Source organism: Rhipicephalus microplus, chromosome 1 (genome assembly GCF_043290135.1).
Source record: "Rhipicephalus microplus isolate Deutch F79 chromosome 1, USDA_Rmic, whole genome shotgun sequence".
NCBI lineage: Eukaryota > Metazoa > Arthropoda > Arachnida > Ixodida > Ixodidae > Rhipicephalus > Rhipicephalus microplus.
Genome location: NC_134700.1, coordinates 178,490,413 through 178,514,448, shown reverse-complemented (window position 1 = coordinate 178,514,448; position 24,036 = coordinate 178,490,413). Strand labels below are relative to the sequence as shown.

At 41.9% G+C, this 24,036-nt stretch overlaps 1 protein-coding gene and 1 long non-coding RNA gene across 2 annotated transcripts in view; both read right to left on the bottom strand.

The window, feature by feature from the left end:
* The window catches only part of LOC142769023 (uncharacterized), a 58,567-nt gene extending 34,775 nt beyond the window's left edge, over nucleotides 1–23,792 (bottom strand). The window contains exon 1 of the long non-coding RNA XR_012885607.1: nucleotides 23,709–23,792. This is a non-coding gene — a long non-coding RNA (uncharacterized LOC142769023). The remainder of the gene's footprint in view (nucleotides 1–23,708) is intronic.
* LOC142803211 (uncharacterized) lies at nucleotides 10,370–15,779 on the bottom strand. The gene is made up of 4 exons (XM_075888305.1): nucleotides 14,708–15,779; nucleotides 13,917–14,174; nucleotides 13,201–13,245; nucleotides 10,370–12,650 (listed from the first exon to the last, which is right to left on the bottom strand). The coding sequence occupies exons 2-4, from the start codon at nucleotides 14,011–14,013 to the stop codon at nucleotides 12,484–12,486; spliced, it is 309 nt and encodes a 102-aa protein (XP_075744420.1). The 5' UTR covers nucleotides 14,014–14,174; nucleotides 14,708–15,779; the 3' UTR covers nucleotides 10,370–12,483.
* Nucleotides 23,793–24,036: the final 244 nt, after the last annotated feature.

Genomic DNA, 24,036 nt, shown 5'->3' with positions numbered 1-24,036 from the left:
GGCGATGCCTCATTCATATCAAATACAATTTGTTACAGCCCTGATCGCAATCGCAAGGGCCCCTATGACGCTGGTGGTGGAAAGAATTCGGAGATGGTCTCGTTGTCCAAGTTACGAAGGGCCTTCTTGGTTACGCCGTCCAGTCCCGGGGCCGATTTCTTGTTGACCCTTGCTAAGCAGCCGAGATTTCCGCCTCGTCAAAGTCCCTGTCCAGAGAGGGGCTGGGCTTTCCCGTGTATTCTCCGTGTGGAATAGCCGGGTTTTGAGGTGCGTATCTGTCGCAGAGCTCCGAAAGAATTTATTGTTCCTCATTGGCGTGTGTGTATATTATCCTGTGCACGGTGTCCCTTTGGTTTGACCTGTTCTTGGTCAGGTGCCGCAGCAGGTGCCACGGTTACCGGTGTCAATCTGTCTGTCCATGGTGTTGCAGATTTTGTCATAATGCTGCTTACTAAGAGTCCGGCAATGTTCTTCAATTTTCCGCCCGGTCTGTTTAATGGTTTAGCCTCCCGCATGTGCACCAAGCGGGTGTGTTTCTTACTGACGGGAACTTCTGGCATCACTGTCTTCAGAAAATCTTTGACATCAGCCATAACTTTTTCGGCCCATTGTTTGATGTCCGTGCTGGGCTCGTGACTCATTTCGGTTATGTTCTGACGGAACTTATCCTAGTCCGTCTATTTCAACGTTTCGATGGTATCGATTTCTGAAGTCTCCAGTAATTTATTTCGAGAATTCTGTGGTCGCTAGCAAGGTCCTCGAACGTGTTTTTCCAAATAGATGATCCCGTGTTCTTCACTGACGTTAGATCGGGTGTTGTGTCTCTTGCAAGCCTGGTTCCCTTTCTTGTGGGTGTGCTGGGGTCGGTGATGGGAGTCAAGCCTGTCTCCTGTATGTCTCGTCGTAAAGCCCTGCCGTTGGCTCTATGTAAGTATAACCACATGCTCCGTACGCCGCGTTAAAGTCTCCTCCAATCAGCAGAGGGTGTGATCCCGCCAGGTCAGTGGCCCTTTTGTATAGGGTTAGGAAGCGCTGTCGCCCCGCCGCGGTGGTCTAGTGGTTAAGGTACTCGGCTGCTGACCCGCAGGTCACGGGATCGGATCCCGGCTGCGGCGGCTACATTTCCGATGGAGGCGGAAATGTTGTAGGCCCGTGTGCTCAAATTTGGGTGCACGTTAAAGAACCCAAGGTGATTGAAATGTCCGGAGCCCTCCACTACAGCCCCTCTCAGAATCATATGGGGGTTTTGGGACGTTAAACCCCACATATCATTCATTCAGGAAGTGCTGTCGTATGTGCGCAGGGTTGTTGTATAGAATAATAACAAACGTGCTGGATTGCTTCTTACTTTTGGGATTAAATTTTATAAGTAACTGTTCTATTTGCGCTACATATATGTCATGACTAACGACTGCTAAGCCTTTCCTGATCAATGTTGTCACAGCGCGCGGTTCTCCTCAGAAGAGAGACCAATCGATTTATAACTGGGAAGGTTAGCTCATTCGTGTGTCTCTTGTAACATTATTACGTCTGCTTTCAATATGTTTGAATGTGTTCTTGCAGGGCAGGTGTTTATTCGTGGTGTAACTCCTGCAATCACACTGCCAAATCGTCAGCTTGCCTTTTTTACCATGGTCCCCCATTTCGGCCTGGTGGTGGGGTGGTAGTCTGAGGAGAGGTAAATTGAGGGACCCTCGATACTGGCGCTGGGCTTGTAGCGGCGATGTTGAATTGATTAGATGGTACGCCAATTGTGGGGGCTCCTGCAGAAGTAACTGGCTGGAGTTTGGCTACCCTCACACCTATAATGTCGCTACGTTTTTTCTGAGTTTGTCAAGTCTCGACATTATGGTCGAGATCGCCAACGCAAGATTACCAATGGCTTCTGCTTGGTCTTTGAGTACACTTTACGTTTCCGTTAATTTCTGCCCTAGGTCGGTATGTTAATATTCGGTTTGGCTGATAACTGTCGGAGCCTTTCTCTTGAGTGGCTGAGGGTGGTCGTCTTGCTCCATGTGATTATCAGGATTTCTGCTTCTTCACCTTTATTTGAACTACTTGGGCGGGATTTAATTCTAATAAAAAATACAGAGCAGAAGTCATAGTAGTGGCTGCAATATGAATCGTACACAGACCTCAAACATAGCTAGTTTCTCTAGTTTTATAAAACTAGAGAATATCTAGTTTGACCAAACTAGAAAATCTCTAGTTTCATCAAACCATCAAAATATAGCGGCAATGTCATGTAAGGTTTATACATTTCATATATGATTGGCTCGAAATGAGAGATAATGAATGGCATCACAACAATGTTACATTCATCTCTTACTTCCCTCCTCCCTAAAACCAGAAACACGCACACAAAAAAAACAATAACACCTGACTGGAAACACACTAAAAGTATGTGAATATCTGACTTTAAAGTTAGAAGCTAGTTCGAATATTGACAACCTAGAAAAAATTTCTTGGAATATAAAAATGATAATATTTTCTTACAGTAATGACAAAACCTTGTGTTTTCTCTCTAACATGACAGTAAAATATAAGCATGGTGCACCACAAGTCGATTATACAGGAAATTAGTGCTCTAGACAGCTCTAACATAAAGCCCCACATATTTTGTTATTTAATGCGGGCATGGAACATAGATAGCTAGTTTTCATGTTTTATATTGAGCAACATTTTTGCATAGGTAGGAGTTTCTTCAGGCAATAAACACATCCACTTAGCAGAAATAATAATAACGATAATAATAATAATAATAATAATAATAATAATAATAATAATAATAATAATAATAATAATAATAATAATAATAATAATAATAATAATAATAATAATAATAATAATAATATTGGCGATGATGATGATAATAATAATATTAACAACTGCGCCTTTACGTTCTAAAACAATGATATAGTTATGAGAGACGCCGTAGTGGAGTGCTCCAAAATTTTGACCATCTGATGTAGCCGTGTTATATTGTGTTGATTAAACTTGTGCTGATGTGTTAATGTGGTCATCAAAGCTTAATTCTTTAAGCTTGCTTTCTTAATTGTAAGAAACGAGACAGAGAAAATAAAATGAGGGAAAAGCGGGGAGGTTAACATGAAACTGGAGCATCTGCTTTGCTACCCTGCACTAAGAGAAGGGAGAATACGGAATAATGATGGGAAAGAAAGCGAAATAGACGTACGAAAGAAAATGAAAAAAAAATTGAGCTGGGCTGCTATAGCCCATTAAAGAGGCCACTACAACGCAAAAAGTTCAATAAGGCCTTCACTGATTTTCTGTGCGAAGACAGATTATGTCGCCTGTCAAGCACTGACTGTTCTGACAAGGGTCTCTCGTCAAGACGAGCTAACGCAGCAGCTAGTTGCCGTCTTTGCACGCTGTAACAAGGGATGTCACAGAACGTGCTCTATCGTTTCATCGATGCCGCAATAGTCACAAACAGCACTGTCAATTGGAAGAAATGACGATTGATCGCTTGGACGTTAATTGTAGGTGCTTTATTGTGAGTTATAATAGAACTTCTTTGGCTTCTTTTTGTTTAAAAAATTCCTTTAAATTTTGCAATGGGAGCCCATTGCTTTCAGCGCACGGTTTTAATGAATTTAGTTTCGGTGCTCTGGGGCAACTCCATGATTGGCTTCATACATAACACAATTCTGTGACCGCAGCAATTGAATATTGAGCTATTTGCATAAGTGCGATGAGGGGGGGATAGCAATGGAATCTATTTTGTCAATTTGTGCATGAAAGTTATTAAAATTTAGCATAACTCCGTATGTCCTTGTGCAGATTTTAATTGTTGCGATGTTTTGGGCTGTTCGAGTATTTCGAATAGCAAAATTGCCTTGAGAAGGAAATTATACATTGAATTAATCAAATTATATTTTCGACGTTTCAATTATAATCACATCTCCGAAATGTACTTCATTGTATAAGGCCTTTTAAGCAAAAATCTAACACAAAACAGAAGCGGAGGAAAGTACTTCTGCAATGTTGCTAACCACGTTACCATCGCACAAATTATGCTATCACACACGAGTGCTTCAAAAAAAAAAAACTCCCCATAGGCTGGAGAAGATCTTTTTTTTTTAAACTGATTAAGCACACCACAATTTGAGATTGTTTCTGTCGGCCATAGGTAATTGGCAAAAAAATTGTTTATGTTGCTTTCTGGTAAAGCAAATTTATGCGCAAAGACGGTATGTACATTTCTCTGTTTAACTTCAATGGGGTTGCAATAATATTCATAGCCGTGTTATATTTTTGCCCTCTCCTTCTTTACGAAGCATTCCTGTTTTTGCCTTGTAAACTTTGGAATAGAAGCAAATATATTAGAGAATAAATGGCTCGCGCAGTTTGTGTCTTTCTGTTTCTTTGCAACGCCTTGCACGACAACAAATTCACATATTTTGAGAATTCCAGTAGAGCTAGAAGCAGTAGTATTACCAATGCAAGCTATTGTGTGTAATACGTACTCCTACGCACTAAAAGCGAGTGACGCACATGCTCGCTTTCTAATCCCCAAGTATGTATTTCTTTGAACATCGGAGCTGGGCATAAGGTAAGCCAGAATTTGAAAAACAAAATTTTCTTCTTTGCAGTTTAGAAGTGTATACATTTTTGCACATTTTCAAAATTCATCGTTTACTTCAAAATATTTTTGTGGGGGTGCAAACCACTTTTTTCTAGAAGCAAGTGGACAGCTCGCAGAAGAAGCAAGGCGAGCAAAACGAAAGGCTGAAAAGCGATGATGATGATATGGTGGGGTTTAACGTCCCAAAACCACCATATGTATATGAGAGACGCCGTAGTGGAGGGCTCCGGAAATTATGACCACCTGGGGTTTTTTAAAGTGCGCCCAAATCTCAACACACGGGCCTACACCATTTCCGCCTCTATAGGAAATGCAGCCGCCGCAGCTGGAATTCGAACCCGCGACATGCGGGTCGGGGGCTGAAAAGCGAGAAAATTACTTTTGCAAGGATCGCTAAGCTCGTAGCTGCTAAGTAAAATGGTTGAACTGTGTTTGTGGCAGTGGCGTCTGGAAGCCTCCCTCGTGAACACGCGGGAGACTTCCCGACGCGCTATGTTTGTAGTCAGCTTTGCAGCCGCTGTGCCATTTGTCACGTGATCACAGAGGGCGGCGGTGAGCTCGGAGCTTCATGGAGCCTCGGTACGGTGACGGTGGTACAAACGGCTCAACATGCCGACTTTGCCTACCGCTGATCACAAACATAGAACAGGTCTCTGCCACATAGCCTCGTATGATATAGTATAGCGATAATGCGGCGAAAAAAATTAAGGGTGAGCCAGACAGATGTGACTGTGAGGAGAAAGGGAGAGAGCAAACCATCCCATAAAAACAAAGAGGAAAAGTGAGAATGAAAGACAGAAAGAAAAAGTAGGAGGGAACGAGAGAATAAAAGACTTAGAAGAGAAAGACTAAAAATGATAAAAAGACCGAGAAGAAAGAAATAGGGACACTGGAAAAAAATATTAAAAATAAATGAACCCAAAAAGACACAAAAAGAATAGAAGAGACAAAAAAAGAAATAGAGGAAAAAATAAAGAAAACACTTGGCAGATTCGATGTAACTGGAAATCGACGTCATGCGAAGCATGTGGAGAGAAGGTGACCTTGTTGCAATTTTTTTTATTGAGCGACGCGCCTTGAAATTAGGCTAAATATATGTACAAATGCTGCACGCACAGAGATATGTTAAGACTTTCAGATGTTTATGCAACCAGCTGTTTGCTTTGGCTCAAGTATGCTAACTGGAATATGCGTATTAGCAACACCAGAAGCTGATATAAACCACTGATGCTCGCGAAGATGCTGGCCCTGGACACTGCTACATAAATAAATTTCAGTGCATGGTAACTAACCACAATTGACGTTAACCCGACATAACGGCTGTATCAAAGGAGTACATATGTAATATTTATGAAGTTAGGTAGGCAGCAACGAAACCACTAATGACGTTTCAAGAAGATTGGCGTCAAATTGAAAAGTAGAACCAAGACCTGGCGTAGCTCTGTGGTGAAATGCTTCATTTACACGCAGAATGATTGGGCTCAATTTCAGCTGGAACCCTGACAATTATTGTTTGCATTCGTCGGGTCGACTCTACCCATGTCGGATATTTCTCAATGGTCGCACGTTAGAATTGCCCATGTCTGTTCTCGTCGTTCCTGGGTAGATACTAACTGTCAATCACCTGTGGAAAATACTCGCATACAAGCGGCACTACCCGCCCGTTGGTGTCTGGCGGGAATTGTTTGACGACGTACGCGATGGGATTGTGACATCATTCCAGCCTCGACCAGTGCGTCATTTTCGTCAAACTATCTTACCCTGCCATGCTAATTTTGGTTCACGCCAAGGTAAGGGGGTGACCACGAGATCACCTAAACGTAAGCGGCTGTATAGATAGATAGATAGATAGATAGATAGATAGATAGATAGATAGATAGATAGATAGATAGATAGATAGATAGATAGATAGATAGATAGATAGATACGCTCTGAGTCACCGAAGTTTGCTAAGAAATGCTTGGCATTTAAAAGATTGGAACATTCAGCAAACTAGCAGCAGCTAGCACTACCTTGGTGCCAGCCAGCTTCACCATCGCTTTAACAGCGTGCCTCCAAACCACAGTCACGCTATTTTAATTTTCTTTACATTCTTGCTGACACTAGCTATGGTATTCTGAACTGCTATTAGCATCTTGTGGTGCTATATACTGTGTCATTGTTTTTTTTACCATTTACGAAAATTTAAAAAGAAAGAACGAAGTTCGTTTACGTAAACGTCTGCTCTGACACAGACGTCGATGTTGGAATGTTTGCGACTCTGTTTCTTCGATACGCTGCTGATATTACCATCTGGTGTCCCGGAGGTAGCGAAGGAAAAGTCGAAACTGCACTCCAGGAAGCCGTCGATCAGACGGAGCTCTTCCTTGCTGGCACAGGGCTGAGGCGCTCCTCGTGTAAATCAGAGCTTCTTTTATACAGGCCGAGTAGAAAAGGAGCAAGACCAAAAAAACTGAAAGCCTTTATCAGAGGTATACATTGTACTTCACACCGAAAGTGGCACCCCCATTCCGAGACTCGACGCTATTAGAGTGCTGGGCATGATGATAGAGTCGCACGGGTACAGCGAACAAACCAGCGCTAAGATTTCAATCAAGACCAAGAACATGATCACGTTCATTAATAGGGTTTTGAACAGAAGGGTGGACTCAAAGAGGACAATATACTGAGGCTCTTTCATGCATTCTTTATGAGTCATTTAACGTACCTTGCTGCCATGCACTCTTGGTATGGATTCGAAAAGAAAAAGCAGAAAACTATGGTTGTAAAAAACATAAAGAGGGTGTTGGGAATCCCCGTGCGGACAAGCATTGAACTGCTTATGCAGCTAGGAGTTCATAACACCCTAGATGACATCATTGAAGCCCAAGAAACTGCACAGCTAATGCGCTTGTCGTCTACGCCAGCTGGTAGGAAGATTCTGTCCCTTCTAGGTCTCAGTCCGTCGCTTGTAGGGGATCGCCATCTTCAACTGCCGGATGAACAGCGCACTGCCATCCAGGTCTCGCCATATCCGCGAAACGTCCATCCTCTTCACAACCTAGGCCGGCGCCGGGTTATGGTCATCCCACTTCTGAAGAGCAGGGGCCGAATTCACAAAGCTTTCTCTTTGGCTACGCATTTTCTTAGCCAAAAATTCTCTTATCTGGAGGCATTACTATAGCGCGGGTATGAATTTAACTTATTCGGCACTTAAGAGGGCAAGGAGGACTCACGATAGCCGATGAAACGACAAGGAAAGAAAGAAGTGTGTGCCGATAATATCAAGGTAGCACGCAAAGCGTCTAGCATCGAGAGTATACGATGATAGCCAATGATTTGCTGCATCTAAGTTTCAGTTCCGCGAGCGTCTGCTACAGCGCTTGCGGCATGCCGCGTACGTTGTAATAGACGTTTTGGTGGGCTGTGCAAAGCCAAGCACTTGCCTTTAATCAACGACTGTAGCTAAAAAAAATAATTGCTCGATGGCCTTAAGCCACCGAGCAATCCATGCACTATCTCGCCAAGTACAAGTAAACCACACTCCAGGTGCACCACATAAATGAAAACACACATAAATCGATGCATGCAATGTTTTAAAATGTGCCTCGAATGCCTTCCCCTATTTAACGCGACCAGTTAGCTTACATTTCATTGAAGCTGCGCTGCTACTTAACTAATTCGGTGCAATCTAGCCCGGTATAGTGGTGAACGTAAGGGTGTTTTGTACCTATAGTCAAAGGTAGCCTTTGTTACAATATTCTTATTACAAGACACGTGAGCGACTTTGGTGCCTGCAGACGAATTGTGCGGAAATAGATAGCAGCTGTAATCAAATGAAATTGTGAGCGCGATTTCTCTGGTTCCATGCACCGCAGCATGTTTATAAAGTCGGAATGCGAGAACGTGCATACGCTTACGCTTAGGTATATGTCTACGTAAAATGAGGGAGACTCGTCGGGAGGTGTCTCAGTGTTAATGCTTTTCACAAAACACGGTGCAAATATTTCGTCCAGCGTTGTTTGAGTGCGCAAACAAAGCAAGGGACGTGTATACGAGTCTAGAGGTTGAGAGACGTTATCACACGTGCGAAAAGGATGAAAAGAGAGAGAGAGAGAGACTCTCGTTTCGGCTTCGCGAAAGCTTTAAATTGATAGATGATAAAGACAATTTTCTGGCCCAGCAGACGTCAGGGAAAGTCTCCGCAAAGCAGCGTCAGATGCTCGGAGAGCATAAAAAAGTGGAGTACGCGTTATATGAGAGTGACAGCCACTCAGAAAGCGAGATGAAGTGTGGCTGTCCTTAGATGTGAGAATCAATGCTAATTAGGAGAGTTGAGTTAATGAGCCAAAACTTTCCTAAATAACGATAATGGAAGCAAACTGAGCATTCATCTAGTGAAAGTGACACTAGTGACTGTGAACTTATAATAGTTGATTAGCGTTGTCACAGGCCAATATATTTTTTTATTTTCTTATTTATATTTGGCAAACTATGAGAAGGTACCCTACGTTAGAGCCGGCTATCCCAACGTCATGATAGTAATGTACAAGAATAAATAGCGCACGGTTATAGATTCACACGTGGCGGTTTCTATTTTCTAGTAACCTTGGGCAAACGCATTCTAACTATTTTTTCTATTTTTGACAAAGTTTCACCGGACGTTTTTGCATTTGGCTTCATTCGAAGGAATGACGATATATCAGCAATAGGGCGAATGCAAGCACTGCTGCAGTGAACGAGCGGTTAGAGCGCTCAACTACAATCTAGGAGGTACTTGGTTCGATTTGCAGAATCACTGAGCACTTTTTTTTTTCAAGAGGTTGCACGGCCTGGCATTATGCGTGGTGGCGGGTACTAATTTTTTGAGAAGTAGGCTTTCGCACTTGCTTCTTTCACTCCCCTTTTCTTCCAAAAGCGCTGTACTGTGCTCCTTCAAAAATGAAAGAATTCAGGGTTCATAATTTTCTCCTCCATCCTCTCTTATCGCAAAAGTGTCCAGTACTGAAATACCAATATCATACCTGGTATATTACTTTTCACGTGTTTGGATATTCGACCAGCAATCAGTCTTCACGGTGTTTGGAAGAAAATCTACACATGCAGTGAGCTAACTACTTGCAGCCAAGTTGACTGCCTTTGTAGGGACACGCTTTCGTGCTAATTTGGTGGGCATCATCACATGCAGCAAGACCAAAGAGCACGGACAGTTAGAGCTGACGCAAACAGAGTGATTAGTTTGTGTCTTCTCTCCCGCTATTTGTCATGCTGCACGCTTCAGTGTAATGTCGCTGTCAATGGTTAAAATGAACTATAGCAGTTAATCGAGTTCTGCTGAGAGGGTCCGCTATTGTCCAGAATGGAACAGAACAATGGCAATTTGATTTGTGTGATAAAGAGATGCCCTGCTTTTGGTTACTAGAATAAATTTCTAAACTTAAGTTTATTTTTTATTAACAACAGTTCCAGTGCAGATGAAAGGTGCATGGACAAAACTCGTGTATTCAGCTTGACTAGGTTTGTGACCTTAATTGTAATTGCAAACCGGTATGACAGTGTGCATAAATATCACACGCATATACAACCACGGGTGACAGCTTGCTTATTCTGATTAAAATTGAAAGGTTGAAATCGACATATTCAACCAACGCAATGTCTACGAAATATGCCACGTAGAGTAGCTATGCTCTAAACTAATCTTCGCAGGTTCGTTCCATTTTACCCAATTTCTTGCCCATGACTGTAGGTTGGTAAATGAAACAACTTCTTCGAACACACATATTCTGTGTAAGATTACATTTATTTTTATGCAGTACAAAACAAATTGAAGTGTATAATGGCTCAAAAGAGAAATAACTAGAAACAAATTCAGCCAAATCATTACCAAACTTACTCACCATTGATAAACGGATTCTCATTTAAAAGATACATACATACATACATACATACATACATACATACATACATACATACATACATACATACATACATACATACATACATATACGCACACACTCATATACATATGTACACCCATACATACATACATACATACACACACTCAGGTGTAAATATTAAAATGAATGGCTATAAAACAACAATTCTAATACACTCATTTTGAATATACTACAGAAAGTAACTATACTACAGAAAGTAAATATACTACATAAAGAAATCCACCGGCACTGTTATGTCTGAACACGGTGTTTCTCGAACCATCTCGCAAAAGCTTGATGCATAGTTTTCCGCTGCTGCCCAGTGACAAGCAGTTTTTATAAAAAACACAAGAATAAAGCACTTGAAAATGTCATGCTAAAGAAAAGGGCTGTGCATCAATATTTTGTACATGTCTGCAATATCACTCTGTTTATTTACATAGCTTGGCTCATTCACAACCCACTAACAAAGCATGTTAGGACACTTGGGCTGAAAGTTGGCACAGCGCGAGTAAATTCTAGACAATACATGAATAATACAATCATAAGCTACTAAGCTCCTTGGTGCAAACAGTGTTTATATTGACAGCTATAGGTGCCATTTCGTTTCCCCAAAACACTTCTCAAAAGTAGAATCAACTATATTTAGCTAAAAGTTTCTATTCTGGCGCGTCGTGGTGGCTCAACGGTGGAAGTGACTCTTTCGGCCAAGAAAACAAAGACCGATTATTTTTCCAGTTCGTGAATTCACCCCATGCTAACATTGAGGCAGCTGGTAGGAGTGCTTTTGGAGAGAGGAAACCACCACATTCCCACCAGTTTTGGCCTTGGGTAGCTACTTCACATGGACAAAAATGATGAAAAACACTCCTCAAGAAGACTTCAAAGTTTGCACACCAACACAGTTCCCATACAGCTGTCTATTAGTCTGCTTGAAAAATATTGAGTTTACTGGTGGGCAAAGACTGTACACTATGTGAGGTGATGCTCCAGTGCACTGTATGTATGTCTTGCTGCTGGCCTCAACTGCATTGTTGCTCAGCACATATGTGTAAAATAACAACTAATACTATGCCACTGCAAAGTAATTATGTGTCATTTGCATGAAACAGGGACCACAATAAAAGAAAATAACAACATTTGCCTTCACAACGTTCAAAAACTGTAAATAAATTTCCACAGACTTTTCACAGTTCATCTGAGGATAGTAATATTGGTTGTAAACACATTCTTACTTCCACTAACAAACTATTTTAAGATGCCAGATTCAATATTAGAGTATACCAGCACTTTTGTAGGCCTAAACAATTGTACAGACACCTAGAAAAACACAAGCGAATGCATGCTATAGCTACATATAAAAATAAATACTTTTATTTCTAGTCTGAGTAGAGCTGCATAGATGATAAGTCACTTGCATTACATTATGAACAAACCTATCCGAGCAAAGTATACATTTAAAAAGTTACACTTACACCGTAGATAAGTAGACTGTTGAAGGACGGACAGGCAGTGGGATAATACCCAAGCACTAAAATCTACTGTTAAGATATACTAGAAGTAGTGATGACCCTCTTCCTTCCAAATAAAATAATCCACATAGATTCACTTCCCAGAGCTTATACACTCATGGCATCATTTGTGTTATACAAATGAGTGTACACTGAAGGATTACATCGACTAAGTACATGATTACTGCATCCATGGCTTTACTTCTTGTACTACAAAGAATGCAAACACAGTTACCATTGGCCACCATGGATGCTGTGAATTCTGGCATGCAAATGTAGAGGCACACAGGCACTTAACACACATGTTAAAAACTTCAGCTCAAAAATATTTGCCCACTAACACTACAGCAGCCTTTAAATTAGTCTCATAGTTTGGTATCTTCCATGCAAAATTTAAATAATTTCGAATGCAAGCAAAGGAACTGCCGAATAATGCACTGCTAAGAAGTTAAGCAGCAGCTGCTCCTGACATCACAATGTGCTCTTTCTGCTGTTGTAAACTTTGAGCAGGAGAACAGTCACTGGCAGTCCCTTTATACTTGTTGGTCTGCTGTGCTCTGTTCTTGATACACTGTACATGACCGTGGAGCACCAAACCCCTTGTTACTGCTGGAACTTAGAAAAATACAGATCATTGTTACAACCATGCTACATGCAAGAGTGTATAGTTGTCAATTATGTGCTCATATTTACAGATATTGTATTTTCAGAAGCCAATGACAAGCCTCAACACACACACACACAAACAGTGAAGGCTGAAAATATATTTAACATGATACAAGAGCAAAACCACAATGTTATAGATGAAGGCATGAAACTTCTGACAGGCATAAAAAGCCAATAGAGTTTCTTTTATTTCGACTTTACACTAGGTGTGAGAAGTAGACCACAAATGAGTTCACTAAAAAACACAAGTTAGACTGCATTACAACACAACAGCCAATGTTGATAACTTTAAGGCTGTCTAACATAGCCAGCTCACCATACCGCATATAGGAGCAAATGGGCAGTGTAGAAGACGCAAAGAACTTGTGGATTATGAGTCTGCTTGTTACCGACATCTATTATTCTAAATGAAGAAAACCTTTCAAAAATGCACTTCATCAGGGGAAATAATCATACACAACAAACACAACAGGCTCCTACAGGTGCCACCAACACTCACCATTATTGTTGATACCAGTGTCTTGCCGGATGAATATGCTGTGTCCTGCACAGAACACCAAAGGAGCGCTCCATGACTTGGATTGCATGTGTGCTAGCTGCATCGCTCTGCAGCTGAAATAGGCTAGTCACTGACAGAGAAATGAGAAGCCATGGCTTTGCAACACACTGAACGTCACCTTTAGAGATCAACAATGCATACTTAGGTCAGGTACAATTTGTAAAAAAATATTTATCACTATGCAATTGTGGTGAACATGTTCGGCTGAAACACAAGCAACAGCGCTGAGAGAGAAAAAGCTACATTAGGTAAAAGATGCAGTTACTGGCCCTATGTCATCTGAGGCTTCTTCAATAGGTCTTTCTCCTTGCAAGTCATGAACAGCCAAGCAATTTCACACACTTGCTATTTCCTTCCAGAGCACTTGATCCACAGAGGGAGTCACAAGCTCGAGAGCTAAATAAGGAATCAAATTATTTGTGCTCGTTTCAAAGCACAAGCTTTTGAGTCTCAGATTATTGGAGTTTCATTCATAAGCTGCAGGCTTTCAGCTTTCAACATTCTCAGTTATCTTGCAATTTAGTTCTATAAATGTTGAATAAGAATTATGTGTAAGAATATTACAGGTATCCTTTGAAAGCAACCATGCTTGGGTTTTCAATTTGTGCACAGTAAGTGGTGTTCACGTAATCGTATGTATTAAAGAAAAAACTAACCTTGCAGCCTGCCGTTAGGCAGTTTTGTGCCCTCGAAGCTCCCAAGCAGATTGCAGTCCTTCCAGATGAGGCTGCCATGCATGCTTCCACGCCACATCCGCTGAATGATAACAGTCCCAGCAGTGACATAGGCTTGCACAGTTAGGGAGAACGTGTCCTTCCTATTTTTGTACAGGTGCTCCAAGTAATGATGAGGATTGATGTGCCAGAATGTGCAACCGATGCATCACAGGACCTTAACAAACCAATCTCTGCGATCTGTGAAGAGCCAAAAACGAGATATTTAAAACAATCATTAAAAGCACTCACTTCTAATACTTATTTGAGGAAGCTATCACTTCGTTAAAGTGACCAAAATCTGCTATAATCACTTTCAAATAAACTGAGGACTCATATAAAATTTACGTACCGCAATATATATGTCCTACTGAAGTATAGTACTACCACAGTGGTAATCGTCTATAGAACTAATTTTCCAAAATAACATAAATGTTTTAAGTGCAACCTGGCTCCTGAAAAATAAAGTCACATCAACTTTCCAACTAACAAACGTGGTCAATCGACAGGCCCAACCTCATAATCAAACAAGAGCTCACTTGTATCAAATCATAAAAAACTTTTTATGTATTTGCTCCATAATATATGTATGTATATAACAGTAGTAGTAAATTTTTCATGCTTCAACTTACCATAGAGAAACATTACATCTGATGGGCTTAAAAACTTGCACACGTTATAGAACTGCGTGAATTACAGTACCGGTGAAATTTAGTTCTGCAAGGTGAACTCACCGATGGCAGCATTTAGTAGCCGTCGGTGTCATGAGGAACCAGGTATGGCCAACAGGCAAAGGGCATCTGCAGACTGGAAGCTGCCAATGACAGCAATGAAGGGCTGGCCAGGCGTGCACGTCCATTGATAAAGTGTAAGAACTGGCCATGACCGGCTGTTGTCAAGGCTCTAGTGCCGTGCAAAACGATGGCCAGACGAACTCGGAAACTTGTAGTTAGGCGGTATTGGCCTACACCTTCATCCAAAGCAAGGCACCGGTGAAATCTTTGCTTTTTCTGGGGCCGGAGGGAAGCTTGACGTTCAGGGGCTCTCGCTGCCACATAGAACTCTGAAGTTGTTACCGAAGAACAGTCTAGGCGCGCTTCCAAAGTAACACGATCCACAACAGAATGTAGCATCTCGCAGTTTTGGTTGATCACGTCACAGCGCTAGGACTATGGTTGTCACAAAAAGGAGAAGTGACGACTTAACAAACAAAAGCGCCAAGCTGCCCCACCACAACTTCGCAGGGCAAAACAGTTATCAACGCTGTCTTTCAATTTTCGGTCACACGAGCACAGCTTGTTCACAAGTCTTGGAACGTCAACACAGCACCACTGTTCACAACGAACATCGTTTCACTCCCGAACAGTACATTGCTCTCAAGTAAATAGAAGCGTACGGGCTAACTAGTGGCGAAGCAAGAACCGAGCGCGTAGTTCATACGTTTCCGTACGTACTTGGGGTCACTCAAGTAACGTGTCAAAACGCTGTCAATCCGAAATGTCGCACAGCACCAAACTGAGAGACTGGAAAGTCAAGCGAACGAACTGTTACCGGCACACAAACACACATTGCAGGCTTCTCGAGTGCTAGTTGCCGTCGATACATCGACGCCGATCCCCGCTTGATAACCACACCGACGCACAGGCTTCGCTGCGCTTCACCGTACACCATTGCACTGCCACAGCTTTCCGCACTGCTTACACGCACCGAAAGAGCTGCTGTAATCACAACACATCCGGTCAAACGCTGAAGTAACTCGTGCGAGAAGCGTTTGCTGAAAGTCGCACCGATCGATATGCTGTTTACGACGCCATGTTGTTTTCGACAACTGCGCAGCACATAAGATGATAAGATAGCTCTTAGAAAGTACTTGCACTATTTTCACGGCGTGACAAAATTTTCTCTTATGTGCGAGGGGGTGATATGACGAACAGGACAGGCGTGCCAGATGAAAGAAGTGTTTTGGCAACGTCACGGAGTGAGCTGATGTAGAGGGTATTGCTTCACAACCAATCACAAGCTGTGCCTGTCGGCCAAGCCGTCGTCTGCTCGCGTTTGTCGTCTGCTTCGATCAGAGCATGCGACAGGGGATTCGCCTTCGCAACGCTATTATTCTCAGGTCAAGTGGTCGCTACGTCGCACAAAATACATTTCAGTGGCTCGCTTTACCTTTGAATGATGTTCGTGCGCCAAGTTAAATGGCTGGTAATTGACGCAGGGATGAATTCAGCCAAGGTTAGCTCCAGAATCGTGAGGGTTTGCATATTTTCGGTGTCATACAAAGTTACTAGGGTCATTTCATTCCGATTGCTTGCCGTAATATCACGGTCCATATCGGTGTCTGAACAGTGAAGGTGAAGATGCATGATTTGTTTGTAGTTCCATGCGTAATCACGCTCACACCTAATACGCTTTGGTTTACAAAGTACGCTTTGTTCCAGATCGTCCCAAAGTCTACGACAGCTGTATTTCAGAGATCGCAACCATTGGACAGTTAGAGCCAATGAAAGTACACTGGAGCACAAACTTTATGAACCACTCACTGAAAACTTCCTCTCATTTTTATTTCCAATAGCGTGCAAAGAATGTGCTCCCATTAACCTCTTTTTTGGTAATTTCCACCAATGAGGCAAAGATCTCGAGTCGCACTTTTAATTGGATGAGATGGGGCACAACACAACAACATAACAAATAAGGTTGATCCTATACCATGTCGCGTTCGAATGCACCGACCATTCACGTATCACATTGGTTTTCATCCAACCACAAATCTTTACATGCTTAGTTTTATGCCATTGACGCCCAATAGAATTCTTCAATTACTGTGACTTCGAACTTATTGGACGATGGTGGTTGTGAAAACCATCCACTGCGTACATGGGAAACAACACACGAAGTTCAAAGCGCCGAAAGAAATAAAAACGCACCAGCAGTCATCAGGCAGCCCTTAATGGGCGTGAATTAACTCAAAACCAGCCAGGGCACCAAAGTATACCGCTGCGGCAGCAGGTTCTAAGTAGCCACATCGTTCCTAAGAGTGGTCCGGACCACCCTTAGGATTTTCTCTCAGCCATGGTGTTTTTACGCAAAATTTCGCTTCGTGAATCCACTTACGAGCACTTTTCGGTGACGTAAGCAAATATAGCAACTGCATCACCATCGCTGACATGTTCCCGGGCAGTCACAGCGCGCTTCATTTGCAGCGGCCGATGTGACAACTATGGCCTCTTACGACGTTTTTTTCGTTTCGTGAATCGACTTTCGCAACAAAATTTCTCTTGCGCAAAAATATTTTCGTAAGTGAGTTTTGTGAATCCGGGCCCAGAAGAGCAGGAACGATCCTCATTTGTTGTGTTTTGTCGATGGCGCTCGGTATGGTCGCTCAGCTAGGTTGTCTGTTTTTACCGTCAAACACATGGGTTCTGTCATCAATGCTGCGTCAGTAAGGGACTCTACTTCCTCACGAGCCGAACAGTTCGCTGTAGCCCTTGCCCTTTTGGATGACTTTAGATTGCAAATTTTCACCGACTCAAGGTCAGCAGTCAAGGCCTTCGCCTCTGGTTCCGTCTGTGCTGAAGTATTTAAACTACTTGAAAATAGAACACTTTCTCCGCATACCATTCCCTGAGTTGCTGCATATCTCGAACTCCTACTGGAATCTGTTGTAAACCTGAATGACACTGCTCACTCCCGGGCACGCGCACTAACCCTCCGCGCTGGAGAAGACGTAGGTCCGCAGGTTGGCAGTGAGATGTTCAGGGACGCCTTACTTAAATTTACTGAAGTGGCTAAACACTACCAGTTGAGTAGGTGGTCATTTTCTCCTCCGCACAGCAAGACCCCAGACCGTCACGTTTAGAATGCCCCACACCAGGTCCTATCCAAGCCTATATATATCTTTCCTCAGTATGGTCTCCTCATAGGTTTTTGACTCTACTTGTCTTGATTGTGGTAAGCCTAATGACTTAGCACATAAGCTCTGTCAGTGCCCCTCGTTACGGGGCTTAAGTCGGCTCACAGAAGAGAATTGGGATTCTGCCTTACGAAGTTTAGAGTTTCTACCAACAACTACGCGATGTCCAGAGAGCCCACGATGTGGCGGTAATGCTAGGCCTCCTCGTTTCTACGTGACAGTGGCCCGCGACGTTGCTCTAAAAGAGTAGCGTTTCTCAGGACCCAGTAAAGTTCTTTGTCTGTCTGTCTGTCTGTCTGTCTGTCTGTTTCCTCGAACGCCGTGTCACACAAGATTGTATTGTGTAGCCCGACGAAATGCAAAGTTGTTACAACAGCTGAATCAGGTTTATGCATATCTCTGCCAAAGGAGCCAGCCACGTGCTTACGCAAATCTTGTGCTTGTAATTCAGACAACTCAACCCGAGTTGGCCATTGCGGAGATGGCTAGACAATGACAAGGTTGGAGGGGTGGTCTACTATTTCGACAGTCCTTCCCACAGGCGGAGAGAATAATCGTCTTGATTGAAGAATCCATATCTTTTTAGCTTTTGTTCCGATGAGTGCAAGGCTGCACCAACAAGAAAGATTTTCCTGCAATTTCAACATGTCATGGGAAACTCAGCGCATCAGCGAAGCGAGTCGGGGAATTCGAAAGTTAATGTTGCTTTTCACCCAGAGAAAGTTCTCAGGTGTAGGTCCCGGGAAAGATGATCCTGTAAAGCTATGTAGATTGGATTGTAGAAAATAGACTTTTGCGAAAACGAACATGCTGGTAGAACTAACTAAGGAAAATGCAGGAAACTTATAGTGCACGTGTATGTGTATACCGTCGTCTTTGAAAACAGCCCATTTAGGGGTTTATACGTGTACCAAAGCGGGAACAAAAGACGATCGAATTTCTTAGCGACCAATTTCCTCGATATTTTATGTAGACAACGTCGGTCAATAGTACACTCTGTATGTTTTTTAGTTTCTTTGTAAGCTGAACCCCGATGTCATTTTGATGTGGTTGGGTAACACTGAGGAATGAGCTTCGCGTCTGTAGGCAAGCTTGGGCCGCGTAGTTATATTTTCTTTCGGCAGTACTCATGAACAATTTAGTATGAAACCATAGAAAATACATTGAGAGAACTTTCATAATCAGGAATGAGTGTCTCAACCTTCCCAGTGAATAAATAGCAGCATGGAAGACTGAAGATGTTTGGAGAACGTTTGAGGATTGAGAAGACCCATAACCATATAGGGATATGTGGTGTAGCAGAGTCAAATAAATAAAATAGTACAAAATATTCTAGTAATGGGGTATCTGCCAGATTTCTCATTATTTATGTCCCAATGCAAATCATAAGCTGTCTTAATTATTTAGCACGTCATTTAGCGTGCAGAGCATTTTTGAAACTCGCAAATTCTCTTTCTTGTTTTCTTTCCAGCAAACTATTTCACGATTCAAGGTTGTCTGCATTTTCGTGGTTTCACTGTCGTATATACTGTACAATGTTTGCTTGGAAATGTTTTCTTTAATTATTACTATTATCATCATCATCATTATCGTAATCACCATGGAGGAGTTTTCCGAGCTTTAGGTAGTAAACAATGAGCATAAACCAGCAGTGGGTGGTTAGGTGCCAGTGCCATAACCACAACGACCTTTGTATTGAGTGTGTGACCAAATTAGCTGGAAGATTTCACTCACAATTCTGTGGTGACGTTTACTCTTTAGGGAGCAAATTATGTTTGATTTGCATAGAGGACATTATTTTTATAGCCCAGTCTCCAGAAAGGTTTCCTTTATTGCAAAAACGTTTTTGCTATGATGAGTCCAACAAAAGAAACAAGCCACCGATCATTCAGCCCTTTTTTGCTCGCTCATTCACAGCATGGGTTCCGCTCTGGCAGACCTTCTAGTTCAGGTAGTATGTGAGGGTTTATTGGAGAGCTTCCAGCTCTTCATTACTTCATGCGTTTCAGAATGCCTGCTGCAACAAAAGAGTGTTATACCCTCACCATCTTGGCGGTGATGGGTGCCGGCTAATCCGCCTAAAATGCACAAACATAATCACCCAATGCAAAAAGACTGTCGCTGTTGCTGAATCTTTAGACGATAAGATGCGTCATGCCAATGTTATACGTTCTGTCTCTACCACCAGAAGGTTCAATTTGACCGATATTATTTCTATACCATTTATGCAATAAGTACTTTACTTTACTCCCATTAAAACTTAGGAATAATGTCCCTTGTACCACCCTTAGCCTTATTGACAGTTGCATTTATTAGGTAATGGCTAGACAAGTACGCCTAACGAAAGTTATATCATTGTGAGCCCTAAAATTGCGCTGTAAGTTATCTTATTATGAGCCTTAAAACTGCGCTGTAGCCTAAACATTGCATTGTAAAGGAAAAATGTTACAAATAAGAACACCTACATTTATTGAGGATAAATCCCTCCAGCTCACGTGCCACTTCAAGGCGTCTTCAGATGTCTGAAGCACTTGTTCAACGAGAGGATATAACGTAATCATAATACGACATCATTTCTAGTTGTATAAGACACTTTTTCATTACCTTAGGCTTGTTTATCTCGAATTTACGAGATTTAACGTCTATTATGGGGACATCCAGGAAAGGCACACAGAGATAGTTTGGTGCATGACCATGATCCGGCATGACTGTACCACAATTGTTAAACAGTTACAACAGGTGAACTCTGCTTGACTTGCTCTAAATAATTTGGCTACATTTCTACGACACTGAAAAAAAAGGCTCATTAGGACGAAGAATTATTGACTGCTCTTCGAGCACATAAGGCAACGTTTTTTTCTAATTTTTATTTACTAATAGTGCTACACTACACGTTTCGCTACATATGCGAACAGTTGTATTCATCTGCAAAGGTGCACTGCGTTAAATTTTCTCACCTTCGTTCCTCAGGTTTTGTTTGTCCTCGTTCTGCCACTTGTCGGAGTTATTACATTTCACGTTTGATAAGCGCTTTCAGCATGTACCTGAGTGCACATGCTTAAGAGGGAAGCAAATGAGGACGAAACCGAGAGAATGCCGCTTCATGAAAAGAAACATATTTGTTCACCCGTCACGCACCAATACTCTGTGTAAACAGCTCCGCAGTTAAAGAGATTTCCGTCCACCTAGTTTGCAGCATGGGAATTTAAAGAAAATGCGTATGGATATCGGACAACATTTTACAGCTAAGAAAAAGATGCCTCCAACTTTCGAAATGGAACCGTGTCTATCGTCTTTGTTGGTCGGTGGTTCTACCATCTTTCTAAATAGAATGCTAGCAAACTGCAATGTGAGAGCGATTTAGTCGACAACTTTTTGCACAGGGCACACAGCATATGGCAAGTGAAGCCCGCGGGGGCGAACACAATAAAAGTATTCTCCTTTCAGAAGAAAAAAAAATGTCCTTTTCAATTTCACTGAAAATCGTAATCGTAAAAATTGCAAATATTTTAAACAACAGTTTTTTTCCTGCGATGAGACCTCTGGCCCGCGGAGTTGCTCTGAAATACTTTTTTATGTCTTCCTTTCACACAGGCAGAGAATCGGTTTTTCATGTGAAGAAAAGCTCGCACCGAAACTGTATTTAAAAATGATAAGAAAGGTGAACCCTAATAAACGCACAGTCTGCACCCTTGAACAGCATGGTATTCTTTCTATCTACCCTAATTTCTTTCAATATTTGCTTCTAGTCAGAGCGTCCACTTTCAAGGTGGAGATGACCCTTAGCAGCACCCGCTCCCTCCCTCATGGCATCACGGGTAGATTAGAGCTTATCCGACCGCTTCATTACACAAAGCCTGTGTGATTTCTACCGCATCGAACTTGGTCGTGCTCAGCTAGTTTGGCCAGCAAACTAATTGTGGTGGTCCGCCAAGCCTAAACTTTAATATGGTCGCTCTCAGGGGTCTGTTATTCTCAGCATGTACGTACTCCAGTCACCAACAAAGGTCTTCATCCATACTTTACACGCATCGGGGCCTGACGAATGATATTAGTGTGACGTTCTTTCTTTAAAGCAATAAAAACTATGAATTCTGAAGTTGCGTTGTGCACCCAAATCAAGCAATCACAAGTATCAACGATGTGCGATTTTCAACAAATTCATTTAAAGAAAGTTTAAGTTGGGTGAAAAGCACGCTACAAAAGGTTATATATATATATATATATATATATATATATGAGATCTAACAGACACTAATGTCAAGGAATGTGCAGGAGAAGTTATTAGAACCAATGGAATGTAATTAAGAAGAAAGAAAGGTGGATGAAAAAATAACCAGCCGTGAGCAGGAATCGAACGTTGGTGTATTTAGGTTGTATAAGAGGGACAATTAATCAGCTGCCCGCTCATAATAAGTTCACGTGCTACGTGACGCCAAACATGCGCATAAGAATGTTTTCCCACTCGTCGTTTGGCTTATAGATGGCGCTGACTGTCACTCCTACTTCTAAATTCACATATAAACCCAAAAAAGTGGATGGAGGGAAGGCCGCTGTGGTAGCTCAGTGGTTAGAGCATCGAACGCGTTATTCGAAGGTCGTAGGTTCGATTCATGCTCACGGCAGGTTATTTTTTCATCCACCTTTCTTTCTTCTTATTTACATTCCATTGGTTCTAATAACTTCCCCTGTACATTCCTTGGCATTACTGTCTGTTAGATCTCATTATTATTGTGTTAAAACACGCAAAAACGAGCCTTTAGGTATACACTTCTTTCCCTTATTTCATTGAACGAGGGTCTCGTACTGGCAGACTTGGTGTGTTTAGGTTGTATAAGAGGGACAATTAATCAGCGGCCCGCTCATAATAAGTTCACGTGCTACGTGACGCCAAACATGCGCATAAGAGTGTTTTCACAGTCGTCGTTTGGCTTATAGATGGCGCTCACTGTCACTCCTACTTCTAAATTCACATATAAACCCAAAAAACTGGATGGAGGGAAGGCCGCTGTGGTAGCTCAGTGGTTAGAGCATCGAACGCGTTATTCGAAGGTCGTAGGTTCGATTCCTGCTCACGGCTGGTTACTTTTTCATCCACCTTTCTTTCTTCTTATTTACATTCCATTGGTTCTAATAACTTCCCCTGTACGTTCCTTGGCATTACTGTCTGTTAGATCTCATTAATATTGTGTTAAAACACGGAAAAACGAGCCTTCAGGTATACACTTCTTTCCCTTATTTCTTTGAACGAGGGTCTCGTACTGGCGAAATTGGTGTGTTTAGGTTGTATAAGAGGGACAATTAATCATCTGCCCGCTCATAATAAGTTCACGTGCTACGTGACGCCAAACATGCGCATAAGAGTGTTTTCACACTCGTCGTTTGGCTTATAGATGGCGCTGACTGTCACTCCTACTTCTAAATTCACATATAAACCCAAAAAAGTGGATGGAGGGAAGGCCGCTGTGGTAGCTCAGTGGTTAGAGCATCGAACGCGTTATTCGAAGGTCGTAGGTTTGATTCCTGTTCACGGCTGGTTATTTTTTCATCCACCTTTCTTTCTTCTTATTTACATTCCATTGGTTCTAATTATTTCCCCTGTACATTCCTTGGCATTACTGTCTGTTAGATCTCATTATATTGTGTTAAAACACGGAAAAACGGAAAAACGAGCCCTTAGGTATACACTTCTTTCCCTTATATATATATATATATATATATATATATATATATATATATATATATATATATATATATATATATATATATATATATATATATATATAAGACGAGTGCTAGTCACCGCGCTCTGTACCACCTACCTCTTGTTACTCCACCGGTCTTTCTTTTTATGAATTGCCAAAAAAAAACCTTATTTGAGCAGCTCCAGTGCAGTTTCTTTGTTTCCTTCCCGGTTTGTCTTCAATTTTCTCCATTGCATTGAATATTTCTAAAAAGCAAAACAATTGATTGAGCAATCATTTTTTTTTACTTCTAACACATCTGTTGAGGAATATGGATATAAAAAAGCTGATGAAATCTAGAACGGGTCCGGTGCACATTACACGAGAATAGTATTGAATGAACCATTACTATTTATTCGCGCAAGCTAATAAAAGAAGACCAACCAACCAACTGCAAATCTAAGTA